Below are 23,459 nucleotides of genomic sequence, written 5' to 3'. Positions count from 1 at the left end.
TACAAGCCAGTACAGAGTAAGAGAAGCACATTATTAGGAAATACTGCTGTGAATGATTCCAATGATCCTTGTTAGAAATAAAAAATGTATAGCATTAAAACTAGAGACCGAAGGCCTGTAATGATCTAGGTCTTAATTTGAAGCTTCAATATCTCAGTTACCACTTTTGGAGAACAGATTGTAAATGGCACTGTTTGCCTTTTTCTACTTTGTAAAGCCAACAAAAAAAAGTATTTTATGGAACATCTTTTTTTTTTGTTGTTTGTTAACACTGTCTTAAGACACTTCACAGTTGCAGAGCTGTGGTACAGTTTACATAAAATATTCTTTATTCAACTGGAATGCAGGCAGCTTTAAAGACTTCTTAGATAGTCAGAAATAATAAAGAGATGAAGTAGAATGTTCATTTTAATAAATAAAATAATGTGTTTCCATGCCATAGTTGTGGCGAAAAAACTGTCGAAGAAATACATGCGGCAGTTGCAATGAACTTGTCTTTTTGCATTTTCAGAGAAATGTATGTCAGTTCAGCTGTGCTAAGTAAACACGCTTCCATGAAAAGGTGACGAGAAAAATAACCCATTTAACACTCTATAGCTTATTGTCAAAATTCAAGAGGACAGAGTAGATGTCTTAAAAATCTACCAGCCATCTGTCACAGTGAGGGGACACAGGCACAAAAACATGTTTTAAGAAGAAGATGCTGTTGACAGAAAGTAAATTTAAGACATATCTACATGTTTTACTTAATATTTAACATAAAATTGGGCTTCTTTAATTATTTACTACACTGTGTACAGAGAAATTTTTAATTTTTGATGTAATATAAGGTATAATATTTTACACAAACTTGTCACAGAAAGGGAATTCACCAGTGAATTCAGTGTAAAGTGCGCATTGAAGGGAATTCAGTATAAAGTGGCAATAAAACCCACTGTATTTTCCATTTACAACAAATACGCCAGAGAGTACATACGGCAATACAGAATTTCATCCCACAAAATGTAATGCTTCAAAGTAGCACTTTTGTTTAAAAAAAAAAACTTTCCCGCCAGAGAAAGGAGCCAATTAGTTTTATTGTTGATTTGGGCTGGGAGATGAAACATCATCATAGTCTAGCTAAAGTTCGAAAAGCCAAGAAAACCAATAATTGAATGGTCAAGCCAAAATGCAAATCTAAATACGAAGTTAGAATTTTTAATCAAGGGCTCATTTAACAAGAAGTCTAGTTAACACAAATTTAAAGACTATTCTTTTTGAGCCAAATCCGCAATCTCGGATAACTAAAAAGTGTATGGCACCGACTGTTGTCTCACAGTGTAAACTATTTAAAAATCACAAATACAATCCAAGCCTGCCTGTGGGTTTTAATAAGAGTATTTTGGTTTCCTGTCTACCCAGTGCAAGTTATGATAATTAGCAGTTTTCAGTTTTGCTTAATACAAGTAAATCTGTCATGGTGTGAAGTGGGATGGTGTGGCATAGCTCCGTCCATGGTCTAGGATTAGGTCTAGCTTTGAGCGTGATATTCCTGGGATAGGCTCTCACACCATGTGACCCTAAAAATTAATTGAGCAAGAGAGACAAATATTATTATACTAGCTGGCCGAGTTCAGTATAAATCATCGACATTTACTCAAGTGCATAAATCCAAGTGTAGAAGTGTTATCTAATTGAATTGAATAAGAAAACGGCAGTCCACAAATCTACGACAGCATTAGAAACACATTCACCCAAGGGCGGCATTCTTGACATGCTCATTCTAAGGCCTTTCTTAAGTGATATAATAAAATGCATTGCATTTTTCATTCCGGTAGGTGGCATGTACAGCAGACACTATAACATAATAAAGGAAATTTAAAGTGAAAAGGGTAGGAAGTAGAAAAAAGATAAAAGAAGTCTTAGTTGCAGTGGAGCCCATTGACTTTCACTGAGAAGGAAGTATCTGACAGTATGATTGCAAGGTCTGAAATGTGGGTCCTGGGAGACCATCATGCCCCCTTTATAGCTGTTGATATTTTTTTTTTATTTTTCTTTACATGATTCATTCCTTCTGTAAACTTGCTGCATTAATTTAGACACATCACCAGAATTTTTAATGGACTTGATTGAGATTAGTGATACCTCTCTCATTCTTTTTTATTTTTTGTCAATTTAAATATAACTTTGTTAAATTATAGTGTTAGTTTGTCTGTTGATTCAGTTATTCAGCATTTAGTATATGACTCTCAACAGCAATGTTAATGTTTGTGACGCACCATTGATTTGAATGAAAAAGCCAATCCATTTTATTACTACATGCATTACAAAACACAGTCCAATAGATGGTGCATTGAAAACATTAACACTGAATAAGCCCAACAAAGTGGAACTTGTAGAAGAGCAGAAATCAGGCTCTCCTGTGTTTAAATATATAGATAACCTTTTTATATCTTACAGAGCATTCTATATGCTTTATGGTATTTAATTCCTTATACTGCTCTTATTTCAGCTAGATGCACGTTACTGCAAAATTAACTAATTAATTAAGTTTATGGGTGAATAGTAAGGACATATACTCTGTATGATTAAAATAATACAGCATAGTGTAAAAGGCAAAAACACATTTTGCCTATCAATGTAATGGAGCTTCTTGCTTCCTTTTTTCTCCTTGAAGAGAAAATTCTAGAATAGGCTCATTTATGCAGTTATTAATATATTTCTTTTGTGGAATATTTGAAAAGTATATTAGCTGTTGTATTGCATTTTCATAAAAACTTTCATAAAAAAAAATATCTGTTTTATAAGCAGATAACCTTCAATGTGCCTTGCAATTACATAAATGGTGTGACAGTAGCTATAGGAAATTGTGTAACCTTTTAAAAGAAATCAAAATATTGTCAGTTCTTGTTTATCAATCTTATTAATTTTAATATAGTAATTGTAGTCAGTCAGTCAGTCAATATGCATATAAGTGTGGCCAACAATATCGGTACCTCTGCCAATACAGCAGAATAAGGAACAACTTTTCTTAATTGACATTGGTTAAATGGGTGCTTCTTATTTTGAAGGCAACTGCAACTCATCACAGGCAAGTTTATTTAAAATCAAGGAAGAATCAAATGCTTAAAATCCAAATACTCCGTAAAACTTCTAAAATATGTCAATAATTTTATTTTGTCCGTTTTGGATTTCTGTATGGAATAAACTAAGATTTAGCTATCTTTGTTCCACCTTTTTTGTGTCGTTCTACTCCATATGATAACACCAAAGCATTTTTAATTTCAACAATTTTCTGAAAAAACTGGTGCATTACTTGAAAAAAATTGAAAAGGTGCCAATATGTTTATGATGCATATGTTTTCAGTATTAAAGTTGCTTCCTTAATTTACTCTTTCCTATTTTATAAGTTGTATTTTGAACACCTAACTAGGAGCCTAATTTTGAAATCAGTAGTAGCTCTAAACTCCGTATGGCACATCAGTTCTTATACTTACTATATAACTTATGCTAAATTACATTGTTCCTACTAAATTAAAATAAATAAGTGATAAAGATATTTTTTGTTAAATTCGTCCTTAACTGCAGTGAAACACTGAAATTACATATAAATATATATAGTATCACCAGTAACTTTGGAAGATGTTACACTTTTTATTTAAAGATATTAACATGCATAGTTAAAAGAAGGCGAGCACTGAACGTTGGTGGAGGGCTTGTAGAAGGATGGGAAGGATTATTCATTCATTTAAGAAGGATCTTGTTTATTTACAATGTTTGCTCTTTGGTGCTGTTTAAGTTTGAAAATATTAATGTTAGTTGAACCTGCCATCCCATTGTACGACATTTAGATTTCTCGTACTAGACACTTCCCAATTTTGGCTTACAGTCCTGCAAGGTTTTTTGTGGCATGTTGGGATCAGACTCGGGAGTACGGCAGTCATTTGAGTGACCAGCTACCCTGCATGTGGAGCTACACTTTACCCATCATTGTGAGACACTTTGTTTACCTCCACTGCAATTTCTAGCAAAATAGTTTGTGGTTTCACAACTCATTGCTTTTGTGTGTTTTCATAATTTGGTGCTTTCATGGCTTCATAATTCACTGAATACACTGCACAAAGTACAGTACATATGCAAAACCTAGACAAAAAAAAATACTTTAAATAGGAGTTGTTTTGCTTTTATTTACCAAATATCTACCAATGGGGTAACCAAAATTTACATGAAAACATTTCTTAAAGTCAGCTAAAAAATCATAAATACAATATTTTTTAACACATCAATAATTCTTACATTAAGGAAAACAAGATTTAATGTCATCATATACTTTTCACTTGCTTTATTTCACACATTTTTTGCAGTGTACAGTGTGGTTTAAGCACTGAGATTTCCTTTCAGGTAATGATTTAATTCTTTGCCACTATTGTCGTGTAAGTGTGTTGACAAACGCATGCTGTGCAGATGGAGCAGAGTGAACAACTGCTAGATTAACACCATTAGGTAGTTGACAGACAGCAGTGAAATGTCTTATTCTAACATTCAAAACAGGGTGCAGTAACGTACTGAACTTTCTCAGAGTTAATGCATGTCTTTTGAGACCTTCAGTGACTATAAGTGTTCAGGTCTGCAAGTCTCGGTGTCAGTAGATGGCACCAAAAGTCAACTTAGCCTTAAAGTCTGGATACATTACATTCAGATTCTGAATAAACATAAAGGACAGCTACTGTAGCTAGTCATCTGTTAGGTTTTGATGGAGTCTTAATAAATTTATGGGATAAATAAAATAGTTGGGCAGAATCTGCCAGCACATCTCTGTTACATTAATGATACAGGTGCATATAAATGGACATGGACACATATATATGCACACACACGCATTCAGTGTATATAACAAATTCACTCAAGCTGGGCAGTTTGCATTGTCGGAGCTAACACATTGCTTGCAGCAGCCCTTGGTGCTTAACTCTCTATCTTAACTCAACTATCATTCTGGTACTTTTTTTACTAAGATTTGATTTGCCATGTTGAGTGTTATGTTATATTCTAAACATGAAAATGCAGATATGAAGTCAAACTGAGAGACAGTTGTGCTACCTACCTCAGTCTAACTTAATTCAAGGGAACTGACAAAATCTACTGAAAACAGCAAGATGATCTACTGGCATAATGTACGCCTTTTTCCATCGGTTGCATGATTGCTTTACATTTGTATACGCTTATAATCACTTAGCAAAGTAAGATTTAGCTAAGCTCAACTGTTTATTTTTTTAAACATCCCATGTTGTTCCTTACTAAACATTTTTGATTAAATATTGAATTGCAGTGGGCCAGAGGCTATAACGGGAGTGTTAGGAATCAGCCCGGGATGGAGAGCCAAAACATTATAGGGTGCAGTTGTAAGCACATACAGAATCAGCAGGCCAATTTCAAATCACTGGTCAGCCTTACGTATTCATCATACATGAGATTTGGCAGAAAACCCAAATACTGTAAACTGAGGCAGAATATGGAAACTCTAGACAGCTAGTGCCTGAGCAAGAACTGGAACCTGGGGTGCTAAAGCAAAAACAAATATCACTATGCTGCATAACAGTGGCCTGAAAATATTTACCAGTCCATAACAAACTTTCATGCCATTCAATTTTTAAACCTGCTTAATTCAGTCCAGGGTCATGGCGCACCAGAGCCTCTCCCAGCAGCACTGGACACAGTCCTGGACAGGGTGCCAGCCCATCACATTTACATTATCTTGTGTCTTTCAACCACAGAGTCTCCCTATTAAATTGATATGCTAGCATGATTTTCTTGTATGGTGTGCCAACCCCCAAAAAGAATAAATTATATAAAATTATTCAGATTAAAAAATATGCAATTAGTACAGTATTTACAGTATATAAACTTCTTATTTGTTAAATTAGTTGAGTGTACATGACATTAAAATATGTATATTAGATGCCATGCTGTAATCAAGCTCTCATGTTGAGGCTGGCAACGCGACAGGGTAGTATTTTTCAGAACGTGTTTTGTGAGATAAATGACGAGAGATTTTCCAGAAATAGCAAAAATTGCCAGAGGTGTTTGAGGTTGAATTTATCATTCTGAGGTACAAATTCTCCATAATAAAAAAGTAATAATGTGTAAAATCAAAGGACATCATCTATCTGCAGCCACACAATTTTAATAACACAGCTTCACTTCATCTATCCCATGGCTTTCTCCAACAACAGATTATGTTACTACGGCAACTCAGCATTCAGTGCCACTCATCATGATGCTGATGGGGGTTAACTCCCTCCCTCCTCCCCCTTTCTTTCATTTTGAAAAACACTACACATACACATGCCCTTACAATTTTATTCACAGTCACATGCTGTCCCCCAACAGCAACAAAAATTCTTCCACCCATTCATCCATTTTCTGAACTCGAATCATGTTCTATTATAGGGCCAGAGCCTATTCTGTCAACATTAATGAAATAAAAAAATCCCGCCTATATACAGGTAAAATCCTAAATTTCTTAAACTTTAAATGAATGTAATGGTTTACAGATTAATACAGAGTGGTGCCCAAAACGAACAGGATAGTATGTGCTGATGTATTGTATTGCTACTTACAGTATTTCTTGATTGTATCAATTAGTTGACACATTTTCATTTTTCTTACGTGATTTAGATAGATAAATAGAAACTACGTTTGGCCTGATGGGCTTGTGTGAACGTTCCCTGCGATGGACTAATATCCCATCCAAGGATAGTGCTTACCAAAAAAGCTCCAACTCGCTTTGGCCCTGAACTGAATTAATGCCACTTTGAAAATGGGTTGGTGGATGAATGGGGAGGGAATTTTTCTGTTTCTTTGATAACTTTTTAAAATCACCCATCTTTGGATGTTGACAGATTATGGGTAGGTCTCATTATAAGTAAATATGGAGCCATGCCTTGACAGGATCTTTCTTTATATTTCTTCATGTGCAAGAATTCACAGTAGATATCAGGACAGTATGTGAAAGGAGCTATACTTTGATGTTAATGATTTGTTAAAAATCATAAAAACTGGTTTGTTTTCCTGTATTTAAAATATATCCTCCACATACGGGTTGATGGTAATATTCATAAGATGTAGTAATATCAGAGATGTGGGTAACACACAATTAAATATACTGAACTAACTTTGGAGGTGTTAATGTTTCGCAGGGTTGGGACTGCAGCTGGTGGGCTTGTGTGTATAAAAATCTGCAGTGAGACTGCATTGTGTTTTCCTTTTTTTTTTTTCTTTTAGCCATTAACAGATGCAGCATTGCACCTCTGGTTATAAAAGCAGATACAAAAGCCTTTTAATGACCAGGATTAAGTCATTTTGGTTTTTTTATATACTTCATGTATTTCTATACCTGATCTGTTCATAGTCAAATAAAGGGGGAGGCATTTACTGCCAAAAAAGCATTTACATTTGTGGGATTTTTTGTATTTATATTTTTTTATTTTATTTTTTTTCCTCAGTAATGCCCACTGTTAATCTTATAGGCAGTTAACTGTGTGGTTTTCCCTATACATAAACAAAAGTAAAGAAAATAGTTTACACCTAGTTGCTTAAAAATGCATGTTTCCTTATGCTAAATGAATTATGCAGATTCCTAAGGCTGTAAGAAAAGCATGCTTGCTGACGCCAAGGCAAGCTGCTCTCTATTAGGCGTGTGGGCTGTCAAACAGATCATGTGGGCTCCTAGCAGCATGCAGCATTAAATGGGTTGAAAGAGAGAGATTTTTTAAAGGCAAAACCTCTGCTCTCTGACCATGTTCCTGCTCTTTCAGTGGCTTTAAGTGGGGAGAGGATTCAAAACAGGATACACGCACCTTTGAGCAACAGAGAAAATTGGAAAACGACAACAGAATGCTGCCTCACTTTTTAATGGGTTGGCTTTTCTTTTGCTTGACTCGGAAATGCATCTGGTGCATTCACAGTTGAGGATTATATTAATGAAAATGTCATTCAAATCACATGCAGCCTGCCTTCATCAGGCTTCTTCAGCTCTCCCAGTGATGACATGAGAGTCAACACTCATTCAGTCTTTCACTCACAGCCTTACAGGCACCATGCATGTTTTCTAATGTAATCTTTTTTTTCTATTTATATAATTCTTTCTGTGACGTTGCTTTTTCACTCACCCCCCCCCACCCCCCCTTAATTATCGTTCTGTATTTTTGGCTGATATGTTGTTGTTCAAGAACGTCATATTCTCATGCAGGCCTCTCGGTGTTCTACGGATTCTAAATTCTTTTTTTTATCAGTGCCGTTTCTCTTTGCTCCTGGTAACAGGATTGTTATTTTATTTGTTTGAATAAATGAATAATTTGCTCCTGTGGTGGCAGCTTTGTTGTTGATGACGATGAACCTTTACTCAGGAAGAGCCGCTGCAACGATGATGAGGATGATGGGGTGTAATAATGGTCGCTATCCTCGGAATTTTCTTCACAGTGACTGTGTTATTGATGAGAAGACAGTGGTCCTGCAGAAAAAAGACAATGAAGGATTTGGATTTGTGCTGCGAGGGGCCAAAGGTAGGTTGAAGCTCTCTTTAGAAAATCCTCTGGCATCTCTCTCTTGTTATACTTTGCTTAAGAGTGTACCTTCTCTGTCATCATTTAACCTGAAAAATGTAAAATAGTGATAATTTAGCAAAAAGTATTTTAGAATTTCTGTTATTCTCAGATTCTTAATGGCTTCTAAGCAAAAATATTTTTCTCTGTTGTTTGTGTAAGTTTTAAACAGCCCTACCATAGCCCCCAGAAAAGAGTGGTGAAGCTCTCAAAAATGTGCATTATTTATGCTATTTAAATATTCTTTTATTTAATTTATGACGAAACATAGTTGTAAAAAGTGTAGCCTATGTTACATTCCTTTCAACTAATTTAGTGCCATGTCATTGTATCTAATCTTTGAGGCTTTTATTTTCTGTTCACAGACCTGTTTAAAAAGAGATCAGAAACATGAAAGTGCAGCCATTCCTTTAATGTATCTTGCATGTCTCTAGCATTTAACCCCTTTTTCCATACATAACATAAACCAAAACATTCTCACTTCAGTTCATTTACCAACTGAACAAAAATAACTGTGATGTCCCTGATATTTTCTGTCTTTACAAAAGGACATCCAATTTGCTTTGAATACATTTTCTTCTAAGAAAACAAAATTAAAACCCACATTCAATAACATGGCTCTCAGTAAAAAAAAAAAATTAAAAAAAGGATGATTAATCAAAAGTGATACTTGTCGCTACTGGTTTCTTGCAGACTTGAGGGCCACAAAAGTCTAATGAGAACTGCTGAATATAAAAACAAAAGCTGCGCATTCTGAAATTGCCTCTTAATTATAATTTTCTGCAGCTTCACAAAAACTATGTGTGCATGTTTTCAAGGATTTCTTTTTACTTAAACTATCCATTTATTTCTCTCTGCTCTGTTCTACAACAAAAAAAAATACTTTAAAGAAGTAAACTTGTAAACTTGCTTTATTTCCTCTTAATTCTAAGGTGTACTTATCTGATGTCCCAAATCACCTTTAAAAGATTAGTCTCAAATGCTCATTTATTCAGTGGATGCAATGTGCTAAAGAACTGGAAAAAGTAACAGTCCGGACAGGAAGTGAATAACATTCAGCAAAGTGAATAGGTCACTGCTACAAAAGTTTCTGGTGCAATGGGATGAGCCAAGAGAAATGAATAAAAGTTTTTAGAGAAGTTTTTCTAATTCCTTTTAGAAACAGAAGATGATGTAGACACTTGATAGACTGATTGATTGTTACATTTACTTGAGGAACTCTGAGCTCCTCAGCTGTGTGAATGGCAGAAACTGTGTCCTATTTCAGGATTACCTGTTGGGTGTAAATTACTGTGAATCCTTACTTCTTAACCAAAAAAAAAAAACACAGCATTAGTTAGATTGTATGTATTTATGTGTTTATTTATTGCGCTTTTCTCTTCCCATCTTCACAAGCTGACACCCCGATTGAAGAGTTCACTCCTACCCCTGCCTTTCCTGCACTGCAGTATCTGGAGTCAGTTGATGAAGGTGGGGTTGCATGGCAAGCTGGACTCAGGACTGGAGACTTTCTCATTGAGGTAAGCAAGAGTTTTTCTTTATATTTTGTTTGCTTGGAGCAAGTTGGGTGAAGTTTTGAATCTTTCTGGTGGTTAATTTCGCAATGTTTGTCAAGAAGGGTCTTGAATAGAGGAATGTACAGTGGGTCTGGTCAGCATGATGCATTGCTGACAATGAGCTAAAGGAAGGTCTTGACCGGGCTTTGCAGCTGTACTGTCGCTGTTAAGTGTCACAGTGTTTGTAAGGAAAGTTCAGAGTGTGTTGCAGTGTTTGTCATGTTGGACTGATTAGATATGTAAGGAGTATGGGACTGGTGACATGCTGACGTGCTTGTAAAAGGTGAAGCTTGTTCTGTGCTGATTTATGGCAAAGTTACCATCTAAAAGAAATTAAGACTGTTCTAAGGCCTGACCAGTAATGTTCTTTGCACCGCCTGGACACATTTGGATGGTCTGTTTATTAATTCTGCTGGGAATGGGCTGCTGAGACCTTAAATTAACTAAATGTGTATTTGCAGCATTGCTTGTCTTTATTCTGTTAATTATTTAGCATTTGATTGTGGTTTCTTTGACTGATTGTGCAGTACCTAATTGTTAATTGAGACTGAGATTTGTTGCTTTGGTTTTTAACATTTGTCATTTTTTTCTTTATTTAATTGTATGAAGGCTTCCTTGAGATCACTGCATTCACTGTCCTTTTTTATTTTTTTGGAATATGTTAAAAGCAATGCAAACTGTTGTACTGTTGATTAGACTTTTCTGTGGTGTTGCTTGGCATAAATATGATGACATTAGTTGGCATTTTATAGTATAATTGTAACTTTGTTTCAAAATGGCAGAAATTGTCATTTAGGCTTTGTCTGTTAATGTTTTTAGTTTTTCATTACATTTTGTTATTTTTTATATTGCATTGTAATGCTGGACTTACATTGATGATTCCGATCAATTCACTGATATTGCTTGTGGTATTAACTGAGTGTTTGGCATTAAAATACATGGATTTACATTTGATAATTTACCCAATAATGTGCACCTTTATAAAGACTGTGAAAGAACAGCATTTTGAAAAGCGGTTATGCTGGTGTGTATAATGGTATTATTAGAAATTTCATCTGTCTGAATTGCCTAAATTCATGCTGAATATACAGTTGCATAAATCCATTTTACTTTAGGGTATGTTTCTATTAAATGGGCCAGTTTGCTATGCTTGAAGGTGTTACAGACATTTCAGTTCAGTGTAATGTTGTGATAGGACGGATGAGAAATATTCTGGGATCTTTTTGTAAAGTTGTTTGCCAATTTGCACTGAAGATAATATAGTCAACAATTTATTAGCAATAATCAATTGTAGACAAAAAACTTGGTGGTGTTGTACAGGTTTTTGTTTTTTTTTTTTTTGCAGGTATTACTGATGATTTGTTGTTATAGATGTGAAATGTGACAATATTTTACAAAATAAAATTACAAAATCTATTTTAACACTCCTGTACATAAGTTGCTAGAGTACCGTCTCCAGAGCCACCGAGCTGAAAGTCCATGGTAGACACGGTTTAGTAATTGTAGATGGTGACATTGTGCGTTGTGCCTGTGAATATCAGACCTTAGTCCTTTTGCAGTGTGGCACACAACCTGAGATGCCATTTGTTTTCAGTCAAGTGCAGATTTGATAACTGTGCCACTCAAGAGGGTCTTACAAAGTTCACAACTCTCTTTACAGGATATTAAGCATTTATGGAGAAAACTATTGTATGGTTGCCCCTAAGTAATGAATAATTTCATTTGTGTATATTTTCCATGCTAATATATGAATTAAGCATAATGAGATATTGAATATACTGTACCTGTATAAATTCAAGCAAGATACACAGAGTAATTAAAGTCATGACCATACAATGAACAGAAGATACACTTGGTGTCAATTTGACTCCCCTTTTTATGAAATAAACATTTTAGTGCTGCTTATTTACAAGCATTATGTTCTTACGATAGTATATTGTCATTAATAAACCTTTGGTTTATGTTGTATTTGTTTTGAAAACTATAAAGATTTGCTAGTGAACCCTTATTAAAGGGTAATCACTGTTGTGCTGTAGTGTCACACATTTACCCACTGCCACGATCAAGAACTTTATCATTTCAACAGCAGCCTTAACCCACACCTTCCTTGCTCCAACATCAGACTGAAGTACAAAGTTGTGAATGTATTAGCTGGTTGGGATTGCCTGTTTCTCTTGGACTTTGTTAGTCTTCTCCAATGTTATTGCATTTTTTAAATTTTTTTTGGAGCACTTTAACCATATACAATGTATTATATGTTTTGTGTTATTTGGCAAACATGTTGTGTTTTGTACAGTGTGCCATGACACTGGCAGCTTCATGGGTAGACTCTCTCCACGTGAGATTTTTGTAAGAAGAATGCTGAAATCCTTGCATGGCTCCACAGTATGCCTCATAAAAGTTTTCTGGCTTGGGAATTTAAACAGGTGTTGTGACCCTTTGCCTATGTTGCCTTGGTAACATATGCTGAGCAGCAGATATAATCTTCCAGTGTTTCAGCTCTTCTGGTTTACTGAGTGCAGTTCACAGCAGACATTTTGAAATTTCTCTCTTTGAACTGCCTCCTTCAACAACAAACCAGTGATGCTTTCATTGATCTCTAGGAGGTTTCTTGTGTGTGTTTCTTATATGTATTGCTGGCACCTTGGCCAAGAATGGTTAAATGGTTTCACAATAGTCTAAAACTTGTTGCTTGTTTCTGAAAAACTTAACAAAGCAACACCAGAAAAGCATAAAGCATGAGCAGTACCACAGTGCTTCTCAGTGTGGAAGTGGATTTGTCTCTCCAATGAGTATTTAAAAATGTTGTGTTTGTTTTATCTTGGAAAAAACTTTTCTGTAGCATATTTTCTTTCAGTGGCATTTTTCTTTAAGTATCTGAGAAAGTTCAAAGCTCTGGTGAAAACAATGTACAAATTATAACATGCTTTTTTGCATCGAAGCAAACTGCTAAACTATATGAAAGCAATTTTCATAAAAAAGAAATAGACAGATTCAATGAAAACCTTTATTGTCATGTGTACAAGTACAAGTACCATGTACAATGAAATGCTTGCTTGCATGTGCCCCTGCAGATAGTGAACATAGACAAAAAAACACACAATAAATAAATTAATATAAATAAGTTAATGAATAAAACCAGAATTCTAGGAATAAATAGAGACAGTGGCAGAAGTATATGTACAGGTAGCAGTGGAGGTGACACAAGGTTACTGATTGTTCATGAGTCTGATTGCAGTTGGGTAGAAACTGTTCCTTAATCTGGAGGTGCACGTCTGAATGGACTTTAGTCGCTTCCCAGATAGGAGGAGGGTGAAAAGTGACAGTGCAGGGTGACTTGGGTCCCGCCTGATACGGTTCACTTTCCTGGGACAGCGTGTAGTGTGGATATCATGGATTGCAGGGAGCTGTGTGCCCGTGATCTGCTGTGCTGAATTCATCGCACACTGCAGAGCTCTGCAGTCCTGAACTGAGCAGTTGCTGTACCATGATGTGATGCATCATGTCAGGATGGATTCCACAGTACAACAACAACAACATTTATTTATATAGCACATTTTTCATACAAATAATGTAGCTCAAAGTGCTTTACATGATGAAGAAAGAGAAAAGAGACAAAGTAAGAAATAAAACAAGAGAACACTAATTAACACAGAATAAAAGTAAGGTCCGATGGCCAGGGTGGACAGAAAAAACAAAAAAAAAAACTCCAGACGGCTGGAGAAAAAATAAAATCTTTAGGGGTTCCAGGCCATGAGACTGCCCAGCTCCCTCTGGGCATTCTACCTAACATATATGATCAGTCCTCATTGTATTCAGAGATCTCATGGAAGGACTTGATGACGACGGTCATGTGGACTTCTGGCCTTTAATCCATCAATGTTGGGACATCATGGTGCTTTGATTAAGTGGTGGTGGCGCAGGTCGCCACCACAGAAAAACGGAAAAAGAACAGGAGAGAGATTAGGGGTTAGTACGGACAGTACACCTGTAGAATCTGCTCAGAGTTGTGGGGGATGTCCGGGCCTTACTCACTCTCCTGAGGAAGTAGAGGCGTTGTTGGGCTTTCTTGACTACTGTCGCAATGTGACTTGACCATTTAAGGTCATCAGTGAGGGTGACTCCGAGGAACCTAAAGCTGCTGACCTGCTCCACAGCCTCACCTCCGATGTAGATGGGACTGTGCTCTGTTGCCTGTTTGCGGAAATCCACAATCATCTCCTTAGTTTTGCTAACATTGAGGGTGAGGTTGTTGTCCTGACACCATTCTGACAGGAGTCTGACCTCCCCCCTGTAGGCCGTCTCATCGTCCTCGCTGATCAGACCTATTACAGCGGAATCGTCAGAAAACTTATGGGTGGTGTTAGAGCTGTACTTAGCAACACAGTCATGGGTGTACAGAGAGTAAAGCAGGGGGCTCAGCATGCTTCCCTGCGGGGTGCCAGTGTTGATGTTGATGATGGAGGAGGTTTTTCCACCAATACGCACTTTCTGAGGTCTGCCAGTGAGGAAGTCCAGTACCCATTTGCACAGTAGAGAGCTAAGCCCCAGATCCAGGAGTTTAGCGAAGAGCTGGGATGAAATGATGGAGTTAAATGAAGAGCTGTAGTCCACAAACAGCAGTTGGATGTAGAGATGATAATGTTATGCTATATTGATATATCAAAGTTAAACTAGAAGCACTCTATATCATATTTAGCTTTTTAAATTTGAATTTATATAAGAAGGGACCAATGTTGAGCATGCAAAAGGGGCTATGTTTTAAAAAAAAGTCCATTCATTGTTAAAAACTGCTTAATTCACTTTTTTTTTTTTTGTTATAGTAGTTCGATCCTAACCTGGCAGCACCACACTCAGAGCAGTAGCCAGGCCAGGATGAAGTGAGCAATCTATAATTAAGGCGCACTCATTCACACACTCACCAATACCAAGTCGATTAACCACACTGGCATGTGTTTCTGATGAGGGACGAAACCGAGTATATGGAAGGAAATCTCAATTAATGTTAAAATTCCCTGAATGTACAACTTTACAAACTTCTGTAATATCTAAGATTTGCCCTTGTCAATTTTTTTCTACTCTTCTAAGCATTTTGTAATATCCGTTGTGGTAGATAGGGAGCGCTCTTGCTCCCTTGAACCCCTGTCCACGACTCCAGACACCAGATAAAAGTCCAAATGATGACTTTATTTAATCGCCACAGTGCACAAAGCACCCTCTCCTCCACAATACTCATACAATAATCACTAATACTACAATAAATCAATCCTCCACTCCCACAGCTCCCACAGTCCTTTTATATCTCCTGACCCGGAAGTGTTCCTAATCCCCAGTACATGTGGCTCTCAATCACTTCTGGGTCAGGTACAAGTTATTTTCTTCACTTCGGAAGCACGTCAATCCTCTTGTCCACGTGTGCTTCCGGGGTGTAGGGAAAATATCCAATACTCCTCCCTACAGCATCCCCTAGTGGCCCCCATGGCATCCAGCAGGGCTAGGCATAAAAACTCCATTGTACATGATGCCCTGCTGGTCTTCTGGGGACCTCAATGCTGCAAGGAGGGCTCCACCTGGTGGCTTGGGGGTATTGGCCGGGATAAACGGCCGGCCATCCTCCACACTGTTCACTAACGTTAACATTTGACTTAAATAAAACCACACATATGGAGGAATATTTCGGATAAAATAAAATAAATAAATAAACGTGTACATAAATAAAAGTACTGTGAAATGTGAGCATAAATAAATAAATGTGTCATGAAATGAGAGCCTAAATAAATAAATATGTCATGAAATGAGAGCATAAATAAATAAATGTGTCACGAAATATGCTTTTTGTTGCTTATTTATTTATTTCATTTTGTCCGTAACATTCCTGCAAACCGTCATGAAATACGACTTGAAATAAAACTGTCACTTTCACTCGTCAAAGTTGAGAGGGTGGGCTCTAACACGCCCTCTAGTTACTGATTGGTGAATCGAAGCACAAGAATTAATTAGAAAAATGCTTATTACTGCCGATGAAATGGATTCTGCCGAAGATATTTCCTATTTCAGAGAGAGATTTATCAGAAGAAATTACAATGTTGGCGGCCCTTTTAGACTCCGATATAGATGAAACTATTTTTGAAATTATCGAAGAACAGGTGGAACAGACTCTACAACACTCTAGTTCAGGTGACACAGTTCCCTGCTCTGGACGTCCATCCTTTGACATTCCAGCTGATTCAATAGAACACCTTCTGTTATGCAGTTTAAAAGTACGACAGAGTGTAGATCTATATGGTTGTATCGGAGAAGACTATCACAAGGTGAGTGAGCTAGTTTGATATACGGTAAGCTGCAACGGCTGTATTAGTTTAGTTTCTTTGACATGGAATGCCCAAAGCAACTCCAACTAATATTTTGAACTGAGTATTTGAACTGGAACGGACTCTACTACACTCCAGTTCAGGTGATACAGTTCCCTGCTCTGGACGTCCATCCTTTGACATTCCAGCAGAGTCAATAGAATACTCTGATCAGTGGCAAAGTTGTTCGAAAAAGTAGCTGCGAATATGCACCTGACTTTATACTCGTAAAACAAGGGTCAAATACTCAGTTCAAAATATTAGTTGGAGTTGCTTTGGGCATTCCATTTCAAAGTACGGCAGAATCCATTTCATTGGTAGTAGTAAGCATTTTTCTAATTAATTCTTGTAACTAGAGGGCGTGTTAGAGCCCTTCCTCTCAACTTTGATGAGTGAAAATGACAGTTTTATTTCAAGTCGTATTTCATGACGGTTTGCAGGAATGTTACGGACAAAATGAAATAAATAAATAAGCAACAAAAACATATTTCGTGACACATTTATTTATTTATGCTCACATTTCACAGTACTTTTATTTATTTACGCATGTATTTATTTATTTAATTTTGTCCGAAATATTCCTCCATACACACACTTACCTGATATTTCTAAGTAAAACCATTTGAGGTTCTGATGTGCATCATGCTTTCCTTTCATGCAAATCATCATTCTTTTTTTTCAAAGCTGACGTGAACAAATTATTAATAGTGGCCAGATCCTAGTTTATGTTTCTCAGGCCCGTTGTATCACAGGAAGAAACTGGGGGTCACAGGTGCACAGAATCTCCTTTTTTTCAAAAGTAAGTAATGTAAAAATCCTACATGGTCACTACTATAGTTCAGTTCATTAGTGATTTTTTTGCCAAATGGCTATGAGAAATACACCTTCCAAGACATACAATTTCAGTTTAACCAGCTCTCTATCATTTTCTAAATTATTTCTGCCTTCGGTTCTGGCCAGCTCTGAAAGCTTCTGTTATTTTCTTACATTCAATGCTTCTCTCTTACTCTATATATACCATTTTAATCAATAAAGTGACCCCATTTCCCGTCAGATCCCATTTCTATCACTTGTTCCTTATTGCATTACATGCCTTCTTGATTACTTTAATATGATGTGATCTTTTCCTCACTTATATAGTATACCAGTATATTTAACAATCCCCCTGTCCAAAAACTCTTAATTATCAGAATTCTCTGTTTTAGACTGTGTGTTGATCAACTTCCTTAAAAGGTACAACATTGGGTTGCCCATTTATTGTAACTGACAATTCTGTGCACATTTTAGCACTGCTCCCAGGATTTATTTTTGCTTTACGTCTGTCAACTTATAGTTGAAGTAGTAGTTGTAGCAGTAGTAGTAATAGTATTAGTGTTAGTAGTGTTATCATATGTACACTATCACTTCTTATAATCTTCCTACAACCCAATATATTTGTTTGGCTTCATGTCTCTTTTTTAACTATATACAATAGATATGCCAGGAAAAAGAACATAAATAAACTCCCCAGGTCCTTTGAAACATTAACACTCTAGTACTGTGTGGACTATGGTTGGCCAGTTATCCAGGCCAATACCCCCAGGCCGCCAGGTGGAGCTCTCCTTGCAGCATGGAGGTGCTCCGAATGCCAGCCGGGAATTCTGGACATTGGAGTTTTTATCCACAGACCTGCTGGATACCACAGGGGCCCATAGAGGACGCTGCAGGGAGGCCCAGAGAATCATATGTGCCCTATAACCCGGAAGTACATCTTAGTCACAGCGACAGGGGAAATGAGCAGTCGAAATTAAGCCCTCAGTAAACTGAAGTGTTTCAAAGGGAGGAGAAATAAAAATGTGTAAAGATGTGAAATCTTACAGTGTATATTGTCCTGTACTGCATGGATTGTTTTTTTCTTGCACTACAAGATTATCATTTACAGTCAACTACATAAGAAGCATCAGGATCTTCACAAATACTTCCATATTGTTTTTCATTAACTCCGCTTTGCTAGCTGCTGTGTAAACTTTTATAACTGTAATAAGATTGTCTTCATTTATAGGACCTGGTCATAGATAAGCAGTAGCATTTCTGTGTTTTCTTTTGCCTATTTTGTTAAACTTTTTTGCAGGCATTTTAATGGAGAAAATGGTACCATTATGTCAGTGCACAGATATTCACAATTTAACAAAGAAAGCCTTTTAAACAGCACAATACAGAAAACACTGTATGAATTCTAGAAGGCATTTTTAGATATTTTTTTAGAAAACGTAATGAAAATGGAATAGTGCTAAAAAGCATCACAATCATTCTAAAAAAATGTCACCATCTGCATTCTGAGAAACTTGGAGTTTAATGGTTTGTGAGTCTTGTCATTATAATGTTCATTTGGTTCCAAGCTAGAAAGTCCACAAGCAGAAAGCTTCCAAAGATGATCATCCTAGCCTTAATGTAAGAGCTCCTATAAAAATGACAATGTTACTGTAAGTAACTTTATGATATTTTTTGTTAATTAGTTTGCCAGACTTAATTTCACATAATGTTTGTGTATTTCTTCATTATGAGTTTCCTTTGGTTTTATCAAAGCATTCACACATCCATTTTCTATGCCTCTTTAGTGCTATGATAGGATCGGGGTGTGAGGTTGGGGAGATTTGAAGCCAACCCCAAATACATTGTGTCTAAATTGGAAAAAGGTGGTGGAAAGGGAGCCATTCCATTGGCGGGCATAGAAATACACACACACAGGCACTGGGTCATTTTAGAGTTGGATGTGGGAAGGATGCTTTAAACAAGTACAGAAGAACACTGGGAGAAAGTGCAAACTCAATTTGGACTGTGTCTCTTAGAGCTGTATTGCAGCAGCACCTCTGTGATGCCCATATTTCAAACAGTAGAGGCTAAATAAAAACATAACGAATAAGAAATAAGGTTCACATTTTTAAAAATAATAACGTGTATAATATTTATTTTACAAATAAAAGGATTCTAGGTGACTGATAAAAAAGGCAGTGATCAGGCCATTGTTTGAACCCAGTCTATTGTTTTTTAAATAGGAAGAGGGTCATGTGACACATCAAACTTATTGGGAATTTCACAAGAAAAACAATGGTGTGCTTGGTTTTAACTTTATTCTTTAATGAGTTATTTACAAGTTTCTCTTTGTTTACAGCCATTGACATGTCGCAGAGGTTAACACGTGAGGAGCGGATATAAATTGTGTTGATGTCTGGTGAACGCAGTAACCGGGTCATTGCAGCAGATTTCAATGCAAGACACCCTACGAGACCACCCATCTCCCATGCTACAGTTAGCAAACTGCTTGCTAAGTTTCGTGAAACTGGTTCAGTGTTGGATTTGCCAAAATGTGGACGCATGAAAACTGTCACTAATGAAGAAACATCAGTGGCTGTCAGTGGCTAGCTTCATTCAGCAAGAGCCCACAGCGTAGCACTCGCCGCATGTCACTGGAGAGTGGCATTAGTCGATCATCCCTTCGGCGGATATTAGCTACTCACAAATGGCACCCTTACAAACTCCAGCTACTGCAGCATCTCAACGAGGATGACACAGATCAGCGCACTGAATTTGCAGAATGGGCAAAACAAAAATTGGAACAGGACCCTCAGTTTATGCAGAAGATTTTGTTCAGTGATGAGGCAAACGTTTATGTGAATGGTGAAGTTAACAAACAAAACCACCGCTATTGGTCTGACACTAACCCACATTGGTTAGATCCCTCCAAGACTGTTGGAACAAAAAAATAAAAAATTGATGGTATGTTGTGGTATATGGGGTACAAAGATAGTGGGGCCATTCTTCATCAATGGAAACCTCAAGGCCACTGGATATGCGAAATTGCTACATGATGATGTGTTTCCCTCTTTATGCACTGAAGCTGGCACGTTGCCTGAGTTTTTCCAGTAAGATGCTGCACCACCACATTATGGGTGTCAGGTCCGAGCATTCCTAGATGAACAGTTTCCTGGAAAGTGGACTGGTCGTCGTGGGCCAGTTGAATGGCCCCCAAGGTCTCCCGATCTGACTCCCTTAGACTTTTATCTTTGGGGTCATCTGAAGGCAATTGTCTATGCTGTGAAGATACGAGATGTGCAGCACCTGAAACTACGGATACTGGAAGCCTGTGCTAGCATTTCTCCTGCGGTGTTGCTATCAGTGTGTGAAGAGTGGGAGAAGAGGGTTGCATTGACAATCCAACACAATGGGCAGCACATTGAACACATTTTATAAGTGGTCAGAAACTTGTAAATAACTCATGAAAGAATAAAGTTACGTTAAAACCAAGCACACCATTGTTTTTCTTGTGAAATTCCCAATAAATTTGATGTGTCACATAACCCTCTTCCTATTGAAAAAACAAAAGTTGGATCCAAAATGGCCGACTTTAAAATGGCCACCATGGTCACCACCCATCTTGAAAAGTTTTCTCCCTCACATATACTAATGTGCCACAAACAGGAAGTTAATATCACCAACTATTCCCATTTTATTAAGGTGTATCCATATAAATGGCCCACCCTGTATAATGATATCCAATGATTCTTCCAAAGATTATCATATATATATATATATATATATATATAAGAACAGTTCTATCAGGACAATGGAGTTAGTGATATTCTTGTATTAAGGTAGAGTGCACGGCTCTTTAAGTGTACTGTAATAGCCACCATCGAGTGTGCCTGGAAGTGCATGGCTCAGTGTCAGTCAACGCCTTACCAAATCCTCCTTTTCCCACCAAAGCCTTGCCCGTCCTTTATATCGTTTATGCTGTTATTATGTTATTTTCCCTGAACATATCCTCTAATATCTATTATTGAAACATTAATAAAATAGACTTTTTCTGTAACTTTGTAATAAGGAATAGATGAGGTGGTCGCATTACTGCATGTACCTCATTTGCAACAGCCACTGTTAATTTTGTAATCCAACTTCAATTTAAAGTTTGTATTGTGTATACATCACCTGCTCCTGCTGCCTCGGGTAGCCTTCTGATACTCAGTGCAGTGATTGGAGTCATTTGGTTGAGGTCAATGAAGAAATCTTTGATTCACTGATTCTTTAATTTGCTGCACTCAGTAGCAAAAGGTTTTATTCCAGTCCCATCACCAACCCCAAAAAGCCCAACCCCACCAGCATCTCACAATACTAAATTACCAAATAAGAAAAGGGGAATCAAAGAACCTTCTGATCTCTGAAATAACAAATATGTTTGTGATAAATATTTTATTTTACTTTAAAAAAAAAAAAGATTTGATAATATGCTGTCTGTTCTGTGACCTGCATGTACAGTATACTCTAGGACTTGCAGTGCAGGGTGTTGTCTTACTTATGGTTTAGTCAGAGCAACCTAAGTGAGAAGGTTACTCAGAAGTGGTATATTCTCTGACATGTTCACTTTGGACTACTACTGCCGCTTCATTTTCACAAACACCTTAGTGCTCTCTGTGTTGCTCACTGTACTTGTTAATGCTGTTTCCTCTTCTATGGTGTGTGTAACACCTTATTCAATGTTTTGTCAGTTGCATTTCAAAATCGTGATTGGTTTAAGCAAGGTTTTAAATTAAATGGCACTCGTCTGATGCACCCAGCTTAAGAAAGATGTAGATATAGTTTGTAGCTGCCTATTGTTTACCATTGTTAATAACAGCTGTGATTGAACCCGGGGCATCGGCGAACCCCAAACATGATGACACAGAGTCCCTGGTTCAAATAAAGGACGGTTTATTAAACACACCTCCAGAAAGCTTCAAAAACACAAGCAGAGGTTCTCTTTCTCTCTCTCTCTCCACAATTCACCTCTTCTTTCACCATTGCACTGCCCTCCTCCATTTGAGGGTTGCTTCATGTCCTCCCAGCTCCGACTCACCTGGACAAGGGAGTGCGGTCCCTTTTATTAAGGAGTACTTCTGGAGCCAGTGCCACTGCCCGATGGTAGTACTTTGGGGTCATACAGAAGTTTCATTTATTAGGGAACTCATCTCCCTTGCAGCACCCACGGTCCCCAGAAGATCTACATTGCCAGACTACATCTCCCAGCATTCCCTGCTGGTTCCCAAATGGGCACCGTTACGGAGGGCTGCTGCCATCTAGCATCCTGGGGGAATAACACATCTCCTGCAGCGTCTTTCATAACTGATGGGCTGTCCGTCCATCCCTTCTGGATATCTTTCCTGTGTCTGGTTCCTTACTCCCCCCTGACCAGGGATACCAATCCATGTGGCACTGACACAGTTTAATCCAATTATAGGTTGTAAGGGGCCAGAACCTACCCTGATAGCACTGAGTGCAGAGCAACAAACAACCTTGGGGGCTCATTTACAAAACTTTGCATGTATTTGCATGTGAAAATATGCATATCCCAAAAACAAGGAAAATGCACATGCCAAAAAAAAAACCTTGTGGTAAAAAGTCTGGTCTTGATGCTGACGGCATTAACAATTTTCAGTCTTTCTCTCACTTAGCTTTTCTGTCAAAAGTTCTTGAGCATGTTGCAGCCTACCAACTCACCAATTACTTAACTTCTAATAAACTAATGGAACCCTTTCAGTCTGATTTCAGGGTATAGCCCAGCTGTTTCAGGTAACCAATGATTTGCTTATCACAGCAGTCTCTGAACAAACCAGCATATTAGTTTTGTTAGATCTTAATGTAGCATTTGACACAGTTAAAAATGACATTCTACTGTCCAAAATGGAGAACATGCTGGGTGTTTCTGGCACTTCCCTGCAGTGGTTGAAGTCCTATCTGACTGACAGGCAAGAGTTTGTTAGTCTTGGCAACAGCAGAAGCCAACTCGGTGCCAGTCACACAAGGGGGGTTCCTCAGGGGCCTGTCCTCGGCCCCCTGTTCTTCTGTATCTACATGCTTCCCCTTGGCCATATCATTCGTAGCTATGGACTGGGTTATGATTTTTATTCGGATTCAGCGGGTTGGAAAATGGATGGATGGATGATACTCAACTGTTTTTCAAT

At 37.4% G+C, this 23,459-nt stretch overlaps 1 protein-coding gene across 3 annotated transcripts in view; it reads left to right on the top strand.

Moving 5' to 3' along the window:
- shank2b (SH3 and multiple ankyrin repeat domains 2b) overlaps window positions 1-23,459 on the top strand; it is a 1,055,424-nt gene that overhangs the window by 716,314 nt on the left and 315,651 nt on the right. For all 3 annotated transcript variants that reach the window (XM_039749058.1, XM_039749068.1, XM_039749076.1), the window contains exons 17-18: window positions 8,458-8,540; window positions 9,975-10,099. In XM_039749058.1, the coding sequence (XP_039604992.1) occupies window positions 8,458-8,540; window positions 9,975-10,099 (208 nt within the window). The remainder of the gene's footprint in view (window positions 1-8,457; window positions 8,541-9,974; window positions 10,100-23,459) is intronic.

This window comes from Polypterus senegalus, chromosome 1 (genome assembly GCF_016835505.1).
Source record: "Polypterus senegalus isolate Bchr_013 chromosome 1, ASM1683550v1, whole genome shotgun sequence".
NCBI lineage: Eukaryota > Metazoa > Chordata > Cladistia > Polypteriformes > Polypteridae > Polypterus > Polypterus senegalus.
The sequence above is the reverse complement of the archived record's forward strand: the minus strand, read 5'-3'. Positions and strand labels throughout refer to the sequence as shown.